A 21,398-nucleotide genomic window follows, 5' to 3' on the forward strand; every position below is an offset into this window, starting at 1 on the left:
AGGCAGGTGGGAGAGCTGGCCCTGGGGTCATGAGAGTGAGAGAACTGGCCATGCCTCTCATGGGCTGCAACACTCAGGAGAGCAGGCCCTGTGCCTCTCCTGGGCAGCAGGGTAGAGCTGGCCGTGGATACATAGGTTGTTGTTGAGTTGGCCCTGAGTGCATGAGAGATGGAGAGCCATTGGGCAGATCAGCTCAGATACCTCTCAGGTTCAGATCCAGGACTTTGAATTGATCCACCCCAACATCTACTCCATTTATGAACTGCTGGAGTGCCCGAAAGGACCAGTCTGACAGATCCAAAACTACAGGATCTTCATGATTCAGGGCAACAAGAGGATATCCAAGAGGAGCCCCAATAATGAGGTTTCATTATTGATAGAATACCAGAGACAAGAGGTTTTGTTCCAGACCAAGGAGTCATTGCAATGAACAGTTGCAAGCAAAAAACCAAAAGGGTATACTGTGGACATACCATGACACTGTGACACACTGCAGCTTCCACAAAGAGATTTGTTTTTGTCTCTGTTGGGAGGTGGTTGCAAGGGTTAAAGGTAGGTGTTAGGGGGAGGGGTGATGTCTTAGTTTGGGTTTCATTGCTGTAAAGAGACACTATGGCAATTCTTATAAAGAAAAATGAGTAATTGAAGCTCTTGAGGTTCACTCCATTATCATCAAGGCAGGAATTATGGCAGCATGCAGGCCGACATGGCACTGAAGGAGCCAAGAGTTGTTGCTCCAAAGGCAGCCAGAAGGAGACTCTCTTCTGCAGGAAGCTCTGAGGAGGCTCTCTTCCACATTGGATGGAGCCTGAGTACTAGTAACCCTCAAAGCCTGCCTACACAGTGACACACTTCCTCCAACAAGGCCATACCTTTTCCAGTAAGGCCACACCTTCTAATAGTGCCGCTTCTCATGGGCCAAGCATATTCAAACCACCACTTATGGGATTGGGGAGCAAGACGTGAACTGCACAAAGAACCAATAAACAGTTTTTACAAATTGACAATTCTTGGATACCTTCCACTATTAGTGTAGTTTAGAACTTCACATTCCCAAATACCTCTATGAAAAAGGCTTAGCATTCAAGTTGGCAGTACTGGAACTTAGTGAAACTTGAAAGCACCAGGAGGTACAGGAAAGTTTTAGATGTGCCCTTAAAAGGACACTGTGGGATCTTCTTCCTTTGCTGTCTTTCTTTCCCATTCAAGCTGGGACATTAACAAGTTTGTGATACACTGCCACCTTGTGCTGCCTGATCACTGGCCTAAAAGCAAGAGAGTTAACCAATCATCCACCGAGACCTCCAAAACTCAAGGCAGAATGTCTTTTGTGTTTATAAGCTGACTGCCTCAGTTCTTTGCTCCAGAAATGGAAAGGTACCTTTCCATAAGTACTCTGTCATAGTCACCAGTACCATGAAAACCATCACTCATTTCCCCCCCTTTAAACTACAGCTAAGAGAAGTAAGAATCAAGAACAAAAGTTTTTCATTCTCATGACAAAGAGATGGATAAAGTCAAGCTTCACTGGCCCACATGGAGATAGGAAGACAAAATGGTGTAAGGAGCAAATCTAAAACAGGCTGCTGTTTAACAGAAATGAAACTCTGAGCTAACAGTTTAGTAGTGTAAGGGGGGTATGTCACCTGAGATCCTTTTTTTTTTCCCTTCTTGCTCCAGCCCAAAGAGTTATTTATTTATTCTATGTAAGTACACTGTAGCTGTCTTCAGCCACACCAGAAGAGAGCGTCAGATCTCATTATGGATGGTTGTGAGCCACCATGTGGTTGCTGGGATTTCAATTCAGGACCTCTGGAAGAACAGCCAGTGCTCTTAACTGCTGAGCCATCTCGCCAGCCCACCTGAGATCTTCTTTTGAAATTTTGCTCAAAAAGGAAACATTTCCTGGTCTTGACATTCCAAGTCTAATGATACCAAGACATGAGAAATACATTTGAGGTTGTAGACATGGCTTAGTAGATAAGAGAACTTTGTTGCACTTGCACAGGATGCTAGTTTAGTTTCCAGCCCCAATGTCAGGCAGCTCACAGCTTCCATGGGATCTTATGCCCTCTTGTGGCTTCTAAAAGCACTGCACGCATGAACAGACAAACATACTTGCATGGACATGTATGCACACGCCCCCCCCCCCCTCCACACACAAATGCACACACACACACATATATGCACACCAACCCCACAGTGTTATACAAAAGGAGGTTGTGTAGTGCTTGGAAAAAAAATACCTTTTGAATAAATCTTTTTTCATAGCATACTAGATGGTAATGATAATTCTTCAGAAAATTAAATTTGTAAACTTATCACTATCTTTAGCATCAGTTGCCTTAAATATATCGTTTTTAAAATTTTAAGAATAGGGCTGGTGAGATGGCTCAGCAGCTAAGAGCACTGACTGTTCTTCTCTAGGTCCTGAGTTCAAATCCCAGCAACCACATGGTGGCTCACAACCACCCGTAATGAGATCAGACTCCCTCTTCTGGTGCAGTAGCTGAAGACAGCTACAGTGGACTTTTTTATAGTAATAAATAAATGTTTGGGTGGGCTGAATGGAGGGAGCAGAGGTCCTAAATTCAATTCCCAACAACCACGTGAAGGCTCACAACCATCTGTACAGTTACAGTGTATATATATATATATATATATATATATATATATATATATATATACATTAAATAAATAAATAAATCTTTAAAAAAATATATTAAAGAATACCTTGTGTCTTGTTGTGCCCTTCCCCCAGCCTTGAGTAGGCTAAAACAATCCCCCATCACCAAGGTTTACAACCTAGCTGGAGTCACCTGACCTCAGCTCATTTGCACATTTGCAATTCCCTACCAGTGCTTTTAGGAGCTGACCGCCTGCTGAGTTTGCTTTGCAACTCAATCCAGCTGAAACAATGCAGAGCTGAAAATGAAACTTTGAGCCTAGATCGGAAACTTTTTGTTACGGCTTCATCCTTCTCTTGCCCACCTGTCCTTTTTCATTTCCAGCCTCCCTTTCAGGTACCCAGTTCGACCAAAGTTGCTAGATAAATAGCTACATTTTGTGCTCAATCCTAACATAAAGTTATAAAATAACCAGTCTCTGGTTCCATTTCCCTTAGTCTCAGAACTCAAGGAAGACATTTAAATGACGTTTAGGCTTCACACTTTAAAAACGTTCAGAATGTAGTAGGATGAGGTGGCACACACCTTTAATCCCAGCATTTGGGGGGCAGAGGCAGATCTCTGAGTTTGAGGTCAGTCTGGTCTACAAAGCAAGCTCCAGAACACCTAGGACTACATAGTGAGTGAAACCCTGTCTTAAAAAGAAAATACCTGATTGTATCTTTACCTATTTCCTTACCTAAAGAGTCGTCTACTAATAATTCATTTTACTTTTGAGTGAGGATTTGGAATATATACCTTCTCAAATACGAGAATGTCAAACATTCTCAAACTTCAAACTCTAGTGACTGTGATTTTACTCCTGGATTTCTAAAACCATGAGATAAATTTGGCCTTTGCCTTTTTTTTTTTTTTAAGATTTATTTATTTTATGTATATGGGTACACTGTAGCTAAACAGATGGTTTATGTGGTTGTTGGGAATTGAATTTTTAAGACCTCTGCTCGCTCCAGTCAACCCCTCCCCCGCCTCACTCTGGCCCAAAGATTTATTTATTATTTTACATAAGTACACTGTAGCTGTCTTCAGACTCGCCAGAAGAGGGCATCAGACCTCCTTATGGGGAGCTGTGAGCCACCATGTGGTTGCTGGGATTTGAACTCAGGACCTTCGGAAGAGCAGTCTCTGTGCTTACCCGCTGAGCTATCTCACCAGCCCGAGCTTTGCCTTGAGTTTTGACCCAGGCACAGCGTTCCTAGCACTCATAGAATTTCTTGAGTGGTAGGAGTGACTTCTGGTATTTTTGATGAGTCTCTTTCCATTACAGCTGAATTATGGTAACAGTGTGATCAAGACTAGTCCTTAGAGATGTCACTTAGAGTGCCTCTAGGAAGAAGCTGGCCTCCTTGGAAGGAATTTAGTGAGGTAGAAGTTTCAACTCTGAGATGGGTGTGTACTACTGGAGATTGGATTTAAATACTAGTGACTCTTGATAAAATCATTTGTGCCTGTGTTGTGAAACTTTGATGAACACTTTTGAATGACAAGTTTCCTCAGTGGAGAAACTCTTCCACCTCACGGGCTGAGATAGTTGTATCTTTCATAATACAACTTTAATGGAAAATATAGAACATTCTAGCACTTTATGACTTGTTCTAGAAAATGAGCTTGGGATTGCTTGAGTTTGTAGTTGGAGTTCCGCTAGTCTCACGTTTTATTTATCACCCTACTTGTGATGAGGAGAAAAACCAACACATGATAGCTTGCCATATAGAATATGGTCCAGGGTCCCAGTGTGTCAAAGAGAAAAACCTCCCTAGAGCTATGTATGCCCTGGTTAGAGATATCAAAGTCCAAGCAGGGTTAGAGGACATTTACACATAGGGTTGTCTGTGCAGTATTTAAATCTGTGCAGGAGTGATGCTGGTAACCAGGTAGAAGCAGCTTGGGTGAGCTGCCAACATGAGATGATGCTCATAGATCGAAGAGTATCCAGTGGTGATAAGACACGGAGAAAGTAACCTCGTAAAGAACAAATAAGATCAACTTAGGAATGGGAGCCTGTTTTCCAACTCAGAGAATGGACTCATGTTTTCATGGGGAGGAGAAAGAAAGGCAGTTGCTGGATTGTAGTGGGAGGAGTCAACGAATGCAAAGGTTCAATTACTGAGACAGACACACCAATTATAGAGATTTTCTGTGATGAGAGCACGGACAGACACAGCTGCACATTTATTTTCTATAGGGTGGCTGGGGACATTACGCCTACAGATGCTTGTAGTATATTTGCTATCATAATGGAAGGGGTTCTCTGGGGCTGAAATCAAACAAATTGACAACTAATTTTGCTTTGTTTTTGAAACAGGGTCTCCCTACCTAGCACAGATGTCCTGGAACTGTGTAGACCAGGCTGGCCTTGAACTCACAGAGATCTGCCTGCCTCTGCTTCTGGAGTGCTGGGATAAAAGGCAAGTTCAACCGCACCTGGGTTATTGACAAATTATTTAAATGGCACGGCCTGGGGAGATAGAATGCTTTTGTAATGTAAAAACCAGAACTCACTTAAAAGCCGAATGGGTGTGTAATCCTTTCAGGCTGGAAGTGGAGAGGAGAAATTCTCCAGAGTAAGCTGCTCAGCCAGACCAACCTGCGAGCTCTAGGCTCAGCAAGGCCACTTGTCCTAAAGTAGGGAGCAGTTGAAAAAGACACAGGAGGTGTCATACATACTCCTATCTCTAAAAGCACAGGTGTACCCACATACTTACACACCACACATACCACATAACATATGTGTGCCCCAAATAAAATGATCTTAATTTTTAAAAAAATTTAAAATGTATAGAAACAAGTTTGAAAGAAATAGTGTTGGGAGGCAGAGGCAGGTGGATTTCTGAGTTCAAGGCCAGCCTGGTCTACAGAGTGCGTTCCAGGACAGCCAGGGCTACACAGAGAAACGATGTTTCGAAAGAAAACAAAAAACAAAAAAATATATAGTGAAGATATGTTAAGTTCTTTTATTTTGATCCTGCTGATTAGTACTCAAAATTACTGAGACTGAGGGCTCTCTGAAATAAGAGTTTATTGAGCTGGTACAATGAAAGGAAGGGTCCTCAGATACGTTTCAGCAGCTCCCAGTAGTAAGATTAGATATAGAGTAGTAAATTCGTCCTTTCAGCCAAGACCACTTTTCTGAAGAAAATTTGGGGATGGTAAGTATAAGTTGGTTACAGTAAGCCTATGTATTGGCTATGTGTAAAGGGTGTGGGGTAAGGGAACAAATGCATCGTTTAAGGGAGGAAAGCTCGCAGTTCACAAGAAGCACATACTGCTACTAGACTAGTTTGATTGTAAGCAGAGTGGGATGGAACCTGGTGAGCTAGTCTTTGCAGATCTGAATTAATATTTCAACATTCATCCAGGATGTAGTTGGTCATACTGTATCCAAAGTCAGGAGGCAGAGAGGGAACGAACGAATGCTTGTGCTCAGCCCACTGGTTTTTTTCTTTTTGTAAGATCTATCATTCCAACGTAGAGATTGCTGCTACCCAGAGAGAGTGAGTATACGAGGATTCTATCCTGTGGACCTAAGCAAGACAATTCTCCAACATGGTCTCCATCAAATCACTTTTCTCAAACTCAGGGAACCCTGTGAAGAGAAGGCAGAAAGAATAGTAAGAATCAGAGGGGAGGGGCTGGTGAGATGGCTCAGCGGCTAAGAGCACCGACTGCTCTTCTGAAGGTCCTGAGTTCAAATCCCAACAACCACATGGTGGCTCACAACCATCTGTTATGAGATCTGATCCCCTTTTTTGGTGTGTCTAAAGACAGCTACAGTGTACTTACATATAATAATAAATAAATCTTTGGGCCGGAGTGAGTAGAGGTCCTGAGTTCAATTCCCAGCAACCACATGATGGCTCACAACCACCTGTATAGCTACACTGTACTCATACACATAAAATGAATAAATAAATCTTTAAAAAAAACAGAATCAGAGGGGGAATGGAGGACATGAGAAATCAAGGCCTTCTCAATCAACAGAGCAAAGCTCATATGAACTGACAGAGACTGTAAGCATGCACAGAACACACCCACTTCTGGGCCACATAGAGTTCCAGTACCAAGAGGGGAAGTAGACACAAGCCCCATCCCTAACCCGGAAGCTATCTCCAGCTGGTAACTGTTCATAAATGAGAAAGTGGTTTTCTCTGAGTTTCACCAGGCCAAGTAGATATCCAAGACAAAACTCAACAGCATTTTGAAAGTTCTTTGTCTTACAATGCTTTGTCGGGTTTTTGGGTTTTTTGTTTGTTTGTTTGTTTACCTTACAAGCCCTTTGCTTATATAGTTTATGGGATTTCTGTGTGTGCAAATGTATGTATCTCTGTTTCTATATGTGTTTCTTGTGCTTTTTTTGGCTCTGTTTCTTTTGTTTGTTTTGTGTTACTTTTGTTTGTTTTGTCCTATTTTTATTGTATTATTTTATTAATTATTTTTTAAAGTGACTGCATTCTAATGAGGAAGAAAGGGCATGGGTGGGTAGGGAAATAGGGGTTTGGGAGGAGTTGGGGGAGGGGGAAGTTGTAATTAAAATCTGTCATAAGAGGAAAAATATATTTCTAATAATATACACATTCTCAGAGGCCTCTTGTGTGATTCTAGATTTCATAAAATTAAAAGTTGAGATTAACCATCACAAACTCATTTGGCTGTATTTACCGATATACTCTTGGTCTTGAATAGACCTCCCTCATTACACTCACACTATGTAGTCAAAGAGCCAGCACATCTATCAATCATCTATTTATCATTTATTTATCAATCTATGTATCTATGTTTTTACGTATCTACATATTTATGTATCTGTCTATCTATCTATATCTATCTATCTACCTATCTATCATCTATCTATCTATCTATCTATCTATCTATCTATCTATCTATCATCTATCTATCACCTATCTCCATTTACTTCTCTTCAGTTTTACTAAGGTAAATATGACAAAAGGTTCTTTACGGTGTACAGCCTATTGCTATCTGAATCCATTCCAAACTCAGTGACATCACACCTAGGCGACATCTACCAGCACACCTGTTGCCAAGACAACAGCCACCATATTCCCAGAATCCACTTGGCTCACCTCCCAACTTTACCTGCAGCTACCTCACTATCCAAATAAAAGGAAAACCCCTCTGATCATCTCTCTTGCACCCCACCCCCTTCTTCTTCGCCACCACCTTCTCTCCTACAATAAACCTCACGTGGCCTCATTTGGCCTGGTGTGTTCTGTCTGGAGCCGTGCTTCTAGCACAACACAACCTGATTTTTTTCCCCATGAGACAGGGTTTCTCCTGTGTATCAGCCCTAGCTGGGCTGATACTCACTTTGTAGACCAGGCTGTCCTTAAAACTATAAAGATCCAGCTGCCTCTACCTCCCAAGTGCTGGGATAAAAGGTTTGAGTTACCAAGCCCTGTCAACCTGATCATTTTAAAAACACTGTGTGTATGTGTGTACCTATGTTCAGGCTAGAGTACAACTGAAGGGGTTGGCAGTTGAGCCATCTCTCTGGCCCACAAATTGATGTTTTAATGTACAGTAACTATAACAACCAAGCCAATTAACATATCCATTACTCCTAAGAGCTTCATTATTTCCTGCTAGAAAATTTAAGAGCAATATTTTTAGCAAGTTTCAAGAAATACAGTATTGCTAACTCTATTTACAGTGCTGTACGTTAGAACCATATGTTAAATATCTAGAACTTTTTTTTTCTTGTATAAGTAACACGTTACACTGTCAGTAATATCTCCATATAACTCTCCTCCCGAGGGCAGTAACTATAATGATCTTCTCTGCCAAAATCCTCCTTTCCTCCTCCTCCTCCTTTTGCTTTGTTTTTGTTTGTTTGTTTGAGACAGGGATTTGAAACAGAGAACTGTTTAGCCCAGGAACTAGCTCTGTAGATCAGACTGGGCTCACACTTGGAGATAGGATGGCCTTTACTTCTCCAGTCTGGGAGTAGAGACATGCTCCACAACCTCCGGGCCCCCAAATCCTCATGTTGTTGAAGTCATCACTGTTGGTCCAAAGCAACTTCTCAAAACAATAGTGCTGCTGACAATGTCCTGAACAGAGGACTCTGACCCGGTGGGTAAACAGAAAACTTCAGCTCCTGTTTACCAGGGACCTCCCTTAATCTGCTCCCAAAGTTCAGTTACCTTACTCAGACAGACAGACAGACACCACACACACACACACACACACACACACACACACACAGCCTTGACAGTTTGATTCCCCCAAAATTTTCCTTCTAGCCATGGAGTGGTTAAGTTGGTGATTTTTACTGCCTGCGCCCTCTTGCTTACTTACAATCCCAAGTGTGGACAAAAAGTATTCTTCTTATAGCTATCTCAGGAAACAAGCTAAGTCGGAAAGTATCAGTCTAGCTCAATGCATGATGCTTATCTCAGGCATAATGTTGTTAGTACTTGCATGCTGATGTTTTTTAAAAGAGCAACTGCTCACTACAAATCTCATTTACAGTATATTAAAATTAAATTGCGCAGAAGACATGGTAGTGAATGGTATCCCAGCATTTAAGAGATGGTGCTGGAGGATTGTAAAATTGAGACGCATGGGGATAAACAATGTATCTCTAGAAAGAGGGAGGGGTTTACATTGTTTCCCTTAATTGAGCCAGAGGTAAATTGTTCTTCAAAAGTTCTACTTCAAAACAAACAACAAAAGCCACAGTAACTTTCCTAAGTCGCTATCTCTTGGTAAAATTATTTTATATAGCAAACTTTGATTTTCAAAGTAAATTTGGGCTTTATGAAAAAAAAAACATGTTATGCCCCTGGGAGATTTGTTTTTGCAATTAACTTGATGATTATGAAAATCTTTTATGATTTGATGATATACAGACCAAGGGAAGTAAAAAAAGAGCAACCATAAACAGAAGTTCTAATTTTGTACCTTGGCAACATGAATCTTAAGTTTGGGTTCAGCATGGAGGCTCAAGAAAGGTATGGATAAGCCGGGCGTGGTGGCGCACGCCTTTAATCCCAGCACTGGGGAGGCAGAGGCAGGCGGATTTCTGAGTTCGAGGCCAGCCTGCTCTACAAAGTGAGTTCCAGGACAGCCAGGACTATACAGAGAAACCCTGTCTCGAAAAACTAAAAAAAAAAAAAAAAAAAAAAAGGTATGGATAGTTTCAACGATTGTTCATAGTTTTAGATACACCATTAGACCTTGGCTTTCAGTTTCAGTATCCTCAGTGTATAGAGCTAAGGGCGGATCCCCCTGAACTTATGAAAACACGTACAAAGGGCTATTATTACCGTCACTGAGAGGCTTGGATAGGTTTGTCATTAGGAGCTGCGGCAGCCATGGCTGTTAAAGCCATGATGAACTGTCTCTGGGCTAATTCGTTTCCTAATTTCAGTTTATTTTAAAAACACCACCTTGCTTTCTTCGGAAAGAACGTTAAACATTGGACCGCCTGTGTTTTTCACTTTCTGAGTACAATTCAACCTGCCTATGGACTCCGGATCAATAAATTAATCTTAAGATGACATTCCGGTCCGGTCCATCTTTCACATCCTAAACCTGTCTGACCAGAGGTGGTGACTGACCTACCTACCACCCTCAGGTAAACACCGGGCCACCACCCTGCCTCGAGTAATTTTTCTTGTGGCTCTCCCTAAGCCTCTTTCTTAATCCTGAATGCGGGCGTGAGGAGCTCGGGAGAACTCGGTAGAGATCGGAAGAACTCGGCAGGCAGGTGAGTGCCTCGCTCTACCGCCGAGGATGCGAACCTGCAGGCTCGCGGGCACGCGGGCGCGTGGGCGCGCGGAGACGGGGGAGCCAGGAAGCGCGGCGAGCCCGGCGGCGGCGCGGACAGCCCGATGGGGCGGAGCGAGGCCGCCGGAGGGGCGGGCTTCCATCGTCGTGGTCGCGATCGCCTGCTGCTCTCCCGGAGGCTGCCGGGGACCTTTGGCTATGTCCTGGCGCCGCGCGGCTTCGGTGGGGAGGCGGCTGGTGGCGAGCGGGAGGATCTTGGCGGGGCGGCGTGGCGCGGCTGGAGCTGCGGGCTCGGGGTACGCGGCGGGGCGGGCCGGGCCTGCGGGGCTTGTGGATCCCTGCGGTAGTGTTAGTGTGGACCCAGCCGGCTTGGGGGACAAACAACAGACGTCCTAGTCTGAGCTTAACAAATACAGCATGTGGTTTTAACTCAGCGTAGACCTGGATGGCCCTGAAAAGAGACTCCCCTGCTTGTGGGAACTTATATTGAACTTATATTATCGTTCTTAGATTGATTGTAAGTCTTTGCTATCCTGTCGCAGGATGTGAACTTGACTCATGCTTTTAAATGCCCAAGGCTTTGCAGCTAGTAACTCTGGCATCCTGTAGATGTGGTTTCTGGCTTGATGGGAGCATTGCTTTCCCTGGCTTCCTTCCTTAGCATAACCCTGGGCTGGCATACCAGTGATGGCCAATCAGGCCTGGCCTAGGCAGCTGTCAAGACGTCTGTCTCAACATCCTATACTCCCCTGTCTTCCAGGGAGACTTACTTTCTGAAAGCGCTGGTCACGTGATGTTAACCATTTGCCAGATCATTAGGACTGTTTCCTATTGGAGATATCTGGTGTATATCCTGCTTTGCCCACCTACCACCTCTTAGTAGATGTTTCATAAATGGAGCGCGACTAGTTGGTGCTTTATCAGTGTTGAGGTATTTCATTGGGCATTTATGCGGTGCCTGCCCCTTTCCTTAATAGGAAAGCTAAACCAGAAATCGAAGGGACTGCCTTAAGAAAGGTAGGGGTGCTTTTTTTGGAGCTTTTTCTTTGGCAGGGAATATGCCTCTTTGGTCTTTTTTTTTTTTTTTTTGGTTTTTCGAGACAGGGTTTCTCTGTATAGCCCTGGCTGTCCTGGAGCTCACTTTGTAGACCAGGCTGGCCTCGAACTCAGAAATCCGCCTGCCTCTGCCTCCCGAGTGCTGGGATTAAAGACGTGCGCCACCACACCCGGCTGGTCCTCTTAATTTCTTAGAAAAGCTCACCCGTCGTAAATGCCACATAGGTTTAAGGAGGTGGTAAATGCTAGATTAGAGATTTTGTTTTTAGCGTTGAAAACCCAAATAGACTGGATTGATGCCATCCAGCGTTCTTCCAGGCCAAAGCCATCTGGCACTTTCCTACTGCTTTGAACTTCACAAACCCTGCTAGCATTTTTTTTTTTTTTTTTTCTCAAAGCTGCCTCCCACAAAGTAGGGAGCAGTCTTCCAAGCTTCTTACCCCCTCCTACCCTCTCTCTACCTGGAAAAAGCACAGATAGTTGCAATGATTCCTGTCTCTAACTCATCTTTGTTGTTACGGAAGGTGATGCTTGTTGCAAGCTTATTTGAAGTGGTACAGAGTGACCAAGTAGAGCAGATATTCATCATCCAGGGCTAACATGAGCTGGGAAAGGCCATTTGATACAGATTCATTCAGAAACAGGACTGAAACTCTACACTGTGATTTAGGACGTGTTTTCACTGGGGCCTTTAAAATTTAAACTTAAAATAGCTTACTTTTGCACTTAATATAAGTAGCTGGGTGTGGTGGCTTTAATCCCAGCACTTGGGAGGCAGAGGCAGGTGGATTTCTGAGTTCGAGGCCAGCCTGGTCTACAGAGTGAGTTTCAGGACAGCCAGGGCTACACAGAGAAACTTCCTGTTAAAAAAAAAAAAAAAAAAAAAGAATAAGAGTATACTGAACAATCGAACCAGAGATTGGTTTTACTAGGTAAAATTTATTGAAAGGCTGCTTAGAGAAGCACGTGGGTCCTGCTGGTGTTAGCGGACAAGTACTTTGAGAACTGGTGTTTTGTACTGATAAAGCTTCTTCCTGCTTTGTGTATTTGGACATATTCATATTTAAGGTTGTCTTCCCTGCTGGGGGGTCACCTCATTAACTGTGCTGATCTTTTTCATTTGTTTTAGAATGGGAAACAGCACATCGTCGTTTTGGGGGAAGTCTACAACTACTCCTGTGAACCAGATCCAAGTGAGTGATGGGGAAGACCGAGGAAGAAGAAATAGCTCACACGGTTAATGTACTTCTTTTGTGGCCAGACTTGACATAGTTGGGAAAATATTTTACTAAAGTAATATCTATTTTAAAAATTGCTATCAAAGTTATCCTTGTGACAAGTCCTATACCATTTCATTGGTTAAAGTTTCTGAAATTTCTTCTTCTTTCTTTTTGTGTGGTTTCTGTGTATATGCTATACACATGGCTGCATGCTTGTGTGGAGGCCAGAGGAGGGATGTCCAGTGTCCTGCTCTATCGGTATCTGCTTTATTCCTTTGAGATAGTGCTCCAGCAGTTCTGTCTCTACGTTCCCTATCACCCCCACCTCCCAGAGCTGGGGATATAGGTGTGGTCTCCTTGAGTTGCCTGGAATAACTGTGAACTGCTCTCAGGCAGGCTGCTCTTGAACTTGACATGTTGCTTCAGCTCCCTACATAGCTGAGATTATAGACCTAGCCTACCAGACTTGGCTGAAATTTATTCTTAATGAAATCCATCTATGAGGTTGAATTGTTTTTTTTTTTTCCATCAAGCCCACTTGAAGTCTACTATTGACCTCAGAGTGAGGCTTTCAGAGCCAAGGTTATTGTGTATTGGGCACGAGGAGCACCTACTGTGTAATAATTACTCCGTAAATTATTCTCTTTGGGGTACCGTGCATGGCTCTATTCTCTTGTTTTCTTTTCTCTTTCACTGTCCATCTTAATTACTTCTGCCTCAGAAATTTTGTGTTAAGCCGGATCTGGCCTCATTTTCCTGTCATCCTAGCAGTTGGAAAATGGAAGCAAGAGGGAAAATTCAGGGCTTCTTCGGACCCCCCCTTCTGAGATCCGTCTTTGCATATAAAAATGAAATCAAAACCATTTTGATTTCTCTTATACGTGTATTTTTCTTTTCTTCCAGCTCATGAAGCGCATCTTTGTCTCCCTCAGGACCTTCTGCATATGTTTTGTTTCTGCTATGGCCTCAGGGTGCAGCTCAGCGGCAGACCATAAGCCTGGGCCTTTGCTTTCCAGTAACGCACAGAGGGAGTCTGAGTTTGTTTTAGCTGCCTCACTGTCCTCCCAGTACAGCAGCAATTCGAGAAGCTTCTTATACGGGGCGTTCGCTATTTTAAAATATGAAACAGCGCCATGAAACGTTTTGTGAGGGTGGGCTTGAAAGTGAAGAGTGTCTATGAAACCCCGGCACTATCATCTGGAGGTCCGCTCACTTTGGACTCTCTTCATTGGTGCTTCTGTGTTGAGGAAGCATTCAGAGTCAGCCCTCATCCCTTCAAGTCTAAATGAGAGGCCCCGGTGCCTCTAACCTAAATAGCATGGTGGAAGATTACTGGCTTCAGGTGTAGTGCGGAGTTGGAGGAAATGAGACGATGAACGTCGCAGCCTCAGTTCTGTTGTCTGTAAAACTGACTCAGTAATGTAGTATGTTATCATGTATGGCTGACCTTGCTGTGATAGAATGTAAAATATTTTGAGAAAGTAGGAGAAAGAACATAGAATAGATCACACACATATGTCTAGGCTATGACTCACTTCTGACCCCTCAGGGTGGGTCTACGTTCTGAAGCTCTCTGGGTATCCCACTTAGTGTTTCTGTCTTCGTCTTAAGGTCACTGTTTATGCTGTGTCATGCAAGAACCACCTAGGCGGGTGCTCAGATGCTAGCCCTTGTCCATTGAAAACCTATGTGGATGCCAGAACTTGGACATTCTCATGCTTAGAAATGATACACCAGGTAGTGGTGGTCCATGCCTTTAATCCCAGTCCTGGGGAGGCAGCGGTAGGCAGATCTCTATGACTTTGAGATCATCCTGGGACACTGAGTAAGTTCTAGGACAGCCAGAGCTACCCAGAGAAACCTTGTCTCAAAAATCCAAACCAAACCAAGACAAAAGGAACGCAACAAAATTACCAGAAAGCACTGTAGGCTGGACAAAGGTACACCAAAGCCGAGAGAGACTGTGGTTAAAGAGTGCAACCCAGGTAGCTATCATAGAGTCATTTGGGAAACTTGCTTGTGGGAGCTGGTGAGATGGCTCAGTGGTTAAGAGTGCCAACTGCTCTTCTGAAGGTCCTGAGTTCAAAACGAAATCCGATGCCCTCTTCTGGAGTGTCTGAAAACAGCTACAGTGTACTTACATATAATAAATAGATAAATCTTTTTAAAAAATGGAAACTTGCTTATAACTTGGGCTTCAAACAATTGAACAAGTAGCTCAGTCTGGAAGTGGCTTTCACAGGCTCACCTGAAAAAGCATAGCTTATCACGATAGCTTTTAGGGAGTAAGCTGTTGTCCATACTTGGTGAAAGCTGAGCATTTTAAGGAGAAATGTCACCTTATTTCCTTGTGACTGGAAGTTATTGGTAGTAGGGAATAAATGTCTCCTGAGCCCCTCTGAAAACATTTGAGAAGTACAATAGAGATTAAGTGTCTGGACTATAGGGCTGGGTTCACCTGAACTCACAGCTAGCACAGTTATTAATCAAGGATAGCAGGTAGGTTACTGTGATACTTTAATATATTCTTGGCCCAGGGAGTGGCACTATTAGAAGGTGTGGCCCTGTTGGAGTAGGTGTGGACTTGTTGGAGTAAGAGTGTTGCTGTGGGTGGGGCTTTAAGATCCTCATCCTAGCTGCCTAGAAGTTAATATTCTCCTAGCAGCCTTCAGATGAAGATGTAGAACTCTAAACTTCTGTTCCATGCCTGCATGGATGCTGCCATGGTCCTGCCTTGATGGTAATGCACTGAACCTCTGAACCTGTAAACCAGCCCCAATTAAATGTTGTCCTTCATAAGAGTTGCCTTGGCCATGGTGTCTTTTCACAGCAGTAAAACCCTAACCAGGACAGTTACTTATCTTCCTATGTACCGCAGTTTCTTCATCTGTGCAGTTTAAATAATACAGGGTGGACCTATAGTGATTCCAGTGAGGCTGAAACGACTTCTTGACATCAAGAATATGCAGGAGTGTTTGTAGTATAAGAATTGGCTGTCATAATATATGAGAGATCAAAACCAAAGACTTGACTGTCATTGGTTTCATTCTTGATACTACTCTCAGGAAGCCAGGGTTTTGATACTTTTGTTGTAGTTGTTTCTAGTGGCCATGGCCATTGTTTGAAAAGAACAGTATCCTTAATCTACAGATACCACACAGAGATGAATGACACGTCACTGGAGCACAGGGTTGTGCTCCCCACCGCAGAATCATAATCCTTTTACAAATTTTGATTTAATTGCAAAAGGTAATGTCGAGAATGAAAAGGTTTTGTTTGTGTTTATCTATTTTTTTTTTTTATTTTAGGAAACAATTTCTAACAATTGTGTGGTGATCTTCTCAAAAACATCCTGCTCTTACTGTTCCATGGCCAAGAAGATTTTCCATGACATGAATGTCAACTACAAGGCTGTGGAGTTGGATATGCTGGAATATGGCAACCAGTTTCAAGATGCGCTTCACAAGATGACTGGGGAAAGAACCGTGAGTACAGTCTCAGCTCTGCTGCTCCTGGAGATGGGTTGGTGCCATACCACTCCCCGGACACTAGACTTTCCTGCTAGCAAAAGCAAGCCTGACATTTCAGCGGATTACACGTTGATAAGTAAATGGCAGATCTACAAAGAAACCAGCCTCATAGAATATGAAACAGCATAGTGAATGTGTGTGTGTATGTGTGTGAGAGAGACAGAGACAAGAGACAGAGACAGACTGGCATGAGGCAGGGGATGATGTCATGAGTATTTGTGGAACCTTAAGATCCTTTTGGAGGGTCTCGTTGATTGATATTGTTGTTCCTCCTATGGGTTGCAAACCCCCTTCAGGTCCTTCAGTCCTTTCTCTAACTCCTCCATTGGGGATGCCATGCTGAAAGGGGATAACATTTGAAATGTAAATAAAGAAAATATCCAATAAAAGGAAAGGGGAAAAAAAACCAACTCCTTTTGGAGGTCTTTGTGAGGTAAATTTATCCTTCCACTCTTGAACAGCACAGACCGGAATGGACTCTCCAGTCTCTGTGCATATCTGTGTATTCCGCTTATTGTTTTAGCTTCTGGAAATCTGCATTTTTTTTTATGATATGAACAGGCAGAGGACTGACTAGTCATGGTTGCCACTTTCCTTCTTTGTTTGAAGCTTTGTAGGAGATCCTGGAAACACGTAGACCGGAACCACAGAAACGTTATTAATACTTCCCTACCTTGCCCTTCCTTTCTTGCTGCTCAAGGACAGGTTTTTAGCGGTAAAAGGAAAACTGCCGGGTCACGCAAGCTGAAAAAAATCTCAGTAGTTGCCTGAGGGAGAGAATGGAAGAGGAAAGGAAAGGCAACCAGTTGGTTAAGCCAGCACCAAGGTCAGACACAAGGGAGACAAGCAGCTGGCGGGCGGGCGGGGCGGGGAAGGAGGCTTTAGAGAAAGTAGGGAAGCTCAAAGGATCAGAAAAAATGTACTTAGGTTCTGAGGAGCATCCCAAAGAAAGAGGCAGAGAGAAGGAAAAGTTGATCCTTTCTGACTCAGGCCTCTGAAGGGCAGGCAGACCCCGAGGAACCTCCTGGAGGCTGGTCGGGCTCACCTTATTTTGTTTTTTAAAATTCGTGTGGTCTGTAGGAGCCTGCAGGGGCTTTAGAATTAGATTGCGTTAGATTTGTCTCCTACCTCTTTTCCTGTTGCTATATTCGGCAAGTTACTTTTCCTCACTTCCCTCCAAAACTGGACCAGTTCTGACACCGATGGTTAGGCCTTATTTATCTTTTCCTTCTTCAACAGGTTCCCAGGATATTTGTCAATGGACGATTTATTGGAGGCGCAGCGGACACTCACAGGCTTCACAAAGAAGGGAAATTGCTGCCTCTGGTTCATCAGTGTTATTTAAAAAAAAAACAAGAGGAAAGACATTGAATGATGTGGATAGTCGCCATACCAGTAAATGCTAGTTAGTGCAGTCGTACCTTTGACTTGAGGCTGTTTTCAGTGTGTGGATTGCCTTCATAAAGATGATTCAGAATAATGAACAATAAATTGCCCTGGACCCTTCATCTCCCGATTGGCCAGTTTTTGAGCATGAGATGGTATAAAAAAACTAAAGGAGGTGGAGTTACATCAAAAGTAAAGAATGTTTATTAAGAATTTAAGAATCTTACAGCAAAGAGGGAGTACGCACTTAAACTCTTGCTCCCCATGGCATTCAGGAATTAACTTCTCACGTTCACTAGCTGTCAGGGCTGAGGACTGACATGTGGCTTCCTTAAAATTTAATGTGGTACAGATGTGCAGTGGGTTGGGATACCATATCATGACAACCCTTTATGTTCTAGACCACCAAACATACTAAATATGTAGAATTCGATGAAGTTTCTAGTTGGGGCATCAAGCTGCTAATGACTTCATGGTCAGAAAGCAAAAGGTTTCAATAGAGTGAGAGTGGGCTTTTCAAACAGTTCAGAAATGTTATTTAGTTCTGTTGCCAGTTGGACATTCTACCTTTCAGAATGTGTATCAGCTACTGGAATTTTTTTTTTTTTTCCTTTTGGAGACAGGGTCACTCTGTAGCTCAGAATGGCCACAAACGCAAAAGTCAGTCCTCCTACCTGTTTCCAGGCTTGGATTATATGCTGAGCTACCACACCCAGCTTGAGAATGCTTAAGAGAAACAGGAATTAGAGTTTAGACTAACGGTCCTTGTTATAGTCCGAACGTGCCCCACCACAGACATCATGTGTTGGAAACACATGACATAACCTGATATGGTACGCGAGGTGAGGCCTTTACAAAGTACTTAATCCTGAGGGCAGATGGGTCCGTGCTCTATTAGAGTGGTTCTTGATAAAAGGATGAGTTTGTCCCCTTACCTCTCCCGTCTTTGCTCTTCCTCTTCTTCCTCTGCAGTGTCCTGATACAGCAAGGAAATCCTCACTAGATAACCTCACCTTCCCGACCGATGACCTAGAGAAAGTCCATCTCTTCTTCATAAAGTACTCAGTCTCAGGTAGTCTGTCTGAGTCCCACAGATGGAGCGTCCCTAAAATCACTTCTGTTATCTTACTATTCTCTAACTAGGAAGACACTGTTCAAATTGACTTCATTTCAGATAAACTTAGCAAACAGAATTAACCTTTAAGAAGTAATATTTAAAAGAACTGAAAACATTTCCAATGCTTTGCTAGTCTGGTCATGGTTTCCGCCTCTGGTCAAGAATATTTTAAGTGCTTAAGAAATGATGCATTTCCTAGCAGATTCTCAGAGTCACGTTGGAAATGTTATCAAATGCTGAGCCTTTCTCAGGTAGGAAGAACATGGACTTCCCAGAGTGAGTGCTTCAGCTTTCTGGTCAAGATAGACTAGGGACTCATGCAGAGTTTGGAGGGAGACAGTGGCTTGCTGTCAGAGATGTTTCCTACGTGGACTTCAACTGCATTTTGGATAACTTGACATAGAAGTTAAGACAGCTCTCCTGATTTAAGCTGTCATGTTGGTAGGAAAGGAACATGGTGTATTTTTATTCCTTTATTTTACACTATATCATGAGAAATTATATAATTTTACTATGCTCTAAAACTCACATTATGTATGGGAAAGGTGTCACTGTTTCTGTTGTCACTAGTAATCTTATTAGGATGTAAGGTCAAAGGCAGGTTACTTAAATGCACAGCTACACCAACCACGTAATAATATGGCCTTGGCTTTGAGGAGCTTTTTTTGTGGTATTCAGCCTCAGACCCAGGGCTTGAATAGCAGGCAGGTGTGCAGGTGCCACTGACTTATAAAACTTTTTCTTTTTTTTTTTTTTTACATTAGACTTTTTTAATTAGATATTTTCTTTATTTACATTTCAAATGTTATCCCCTTTCCTAGTTTCCCCTCTGAAAATTCCGTATCCCCTCCCATTCCCCCCAACTCACCCACTCCCATTCCTGGCCCTGGCATTCCCCTATACCGGGGCATAGAACCTTCACAGGACCAAGGGCCTCTCCTCCCATTGATGACCAACTAGGCCATCCTCTGCTACATACGAAGCTCGAGCCATGAGTCCCACCATGTGTTTTTTTTGGTTGGTGGTTTAGTCCCTGGGAGCTCTGGGGGTACTGGTTTGTTCATATTTTTGTTCCTTCTATGGGGCTTGCAAACTCCTTCAGCTCCTTGGGTCCTTTCTCTAGCTACTTCATTGGGGACCCTGTGCTCTGTCCAATGGATGGCTATGAGCATCCACTTCTGTATTTGTCAGGCACTGGCAGAGCCTGTCAGGAGACAGCTATATCAGGCTCCTGTCAGCATGCTCTTGTTGGCATCTGCAATAGTGTCGGGTTTGGTGATTGTTAATGGGATGGATCTCCAGGTGGGGCAGTCTCTGGATGGTCATTTGTTCAGTTTCTGCTCCATGCTTTATCTCTGTAACTCCTTCCATGGGTATTTTGTTTTCCCTTCTAAGAAGGATCAAAGTATCCACACTTTGGTGTTCCTTCTTCTTGAGTTTCATGTGTTTTGTGAATTGTATCTTGGGTATTCTGAGCTTCTGGGCTAATATCCACTGGGCTAATATACCACTTAGCTATACAACTAATTCTTAAGAATGTTTTATCAGTTCTTCCTAGGCTTGTGGGAAACAAGAGGATGTGTGGTACATAATTCTTGGTTAGGGTCAGATGTTAAAATAACCCAGCTCTTAAAAAATCCTTATCGTCAGAAGGCTCAAGAATATAGAAGGTAACAGGGTATGTTAATTTTCAATTATAAGTTTATATAAGAAATAAACTCTTAAAGCCGGGCATGGTGGCGCACGCCTTTAATCCCAGCACTTGTGAGGCAGAGGCGGGCGGATTTCTGAGTTTGAGGCCAGCCTGGTCTACAGAGTGAGTTCCAGGACAGCCAGGGCTACACAGAGAAACCCTGTCTCAAAAAAAAAAAAAAAAAAAGAAATAAACTCTTCCAATGATTGCTTAATTGTGTGCTGAATTTTATTCTCAGTGACTTAAACAAAAAGATTACTTCTTGGAACCTAGCACTGCATCAAAAGGAATGAATTTGCAAACCAGGACTACTCACTGACAGGAAGAGTTGAAAGTGAAGGGCGCTGACCTCACTTAGTCTTTGTAGTGGTTGACATGTCTTTGCAAAAAGACCCAAGACTGTAACAGAAGACTTAGCCTCTGCGAACATTTACAATAATGGAGTCTAGATAGCTGTATGGGTAGAAGTGCTTGCCAAGCAAGCCCATGATCTAAGCTCAGTCTCTGGGACCCGCAGTGGAGAGCAATGATTCCTGAAAGTCCTTCTTGACTTGTCCATGTGAGGGCTCACTCTCATAGGCCCTGTCCATATGTATGTGTGCACAAATAACAAAGAAATGCTAGATAAAACTCAGGAACACACACGCACAAGATACAACTTGTGTTAGTGCTGGAAGGAGGACTGCATGAGGCATGCATGCATATGAAGGCCAGAATTGCTTTGTGGAGTCAGTTTTCTCCACCTTAGTATGGGTTCATTTTGGTGATGGAGCTTCAGTTAATAGGCTTGTACAACCACTGTCCTTTACACACTGTGCTATCGCTTAGCTTAAAGGATACAATATTTATTTTTTAGTTTTGGGGGTTATGGTACTTAGCATATGTTAAAGCAAAACCCAGTTTCAGAAGGTTAATGCATTTGTGCCAAGCCTAAAGACCTGTATCCGATGCCTGGACCCC

General features: G+C 43.1%; 1 protein-coding gene and 1 long non-coding RNA gene across 8 annotated transcripts; one reads left to right on the plus strand and one right to left on the minus strand.

Annotated features, from left to right (window-relative positions):
* Window positions 1–5,616: 5,616 nt before the first annotated feature.
* Gm46161 lies at window positions 5,617–10,140 on the minus strand. The gene is made up of 2 exons (XR_001779472.2): window positions 9,974–10,140; window positions 5,617–6,273 (listed from the first exon to the last, which is right to left on the minus strand). It is a non-coding gene; the product is annotated as a predicted gene, 46161 (long non-coding RNA).
* A 57-nt stretch (window positions 10,141–10,197) lies between these two features.
* Glrx2 (glutaredoxin 2 (thioltransferase)) lies at window positions 10,198–20,652 on the plus strand. 7 transcript variants are annotated; one of them, XM_006529856.2, is made up of 4 exons: window positions 10,198–10,284; window positions 12,622–12,685; window positions 16,021–16,197; window positions 17,482–17,750. In XM_006529856.2, exons 2-4 carry the CDS (start codon window positions 12,623–12,625, stop codon window positions 17,611–17,613), a joined length of 372 nt encoding a protein of 123 aa, XP_006529919.1. In that variant the 5' UTR covers window positions 10,198–10,284; window position 12,622; the 3' UTR covers window positions 17,614–17,750. The 7 variants fall into 7 exon arrangements, with proteins under 7 accessions (XP_006529919.1, NP_001033682.1, XP_006529918.2 ...); NM_001038593.1 differs by lacking the exon at window positions 10,198–10,284 and adding an exon at window positions 10,323–10,416 and having other exon boundaries at window positions 17,482–20,652; NM_001038592.1 differs by lacking the exon at window positions 10,198–10,284 and adding an exon at window positions 10,542–10,732 and having other exon boundaries at window positions 17,482–20,652.
* The last annotated feature ends 746 nt before the right edge of the window (window positions 20,653–21,398 follow it).

This window comes from Mus musculus, chromosome 1 (assembly GCF_000001635.26).
Source record: "Mus musculus strain C57BL/6J chromosome 1, GRCm38.p6 C57BL/6J".
In the NCBI taxonomy this organism is placed as follows: Eukaryota; Metazoa; Chordata; class Mammalia; order Rodentia; family Muridae; genus Mus; species Mus musculus.

Bases quoted from the DNA above. Each gene is read 5' to 3' on its own strand.
- Glrx2 (NM_001038592.1), top strand. From the start codon at position 10,635: ATGTCCTGGCGCCGCGCGGCTTCGGTGGGGAGGCGGCTGGTGGCGAGC. The intron at 10,733-12,621 runs GTACGCGGCGGG...CATTTGTTTTAG, and splicing joins GCTGGAGCTGCGGGCTCGGG to AATGGGAAACAGCACATCGT. The intron at 12,686-16,020 runs GTGAGTGATGGG...TTTTTATTTTAG, and splicing joins CTCCTGTGAACCAGATCCAA to GAAACAATTTCTAACAATTG.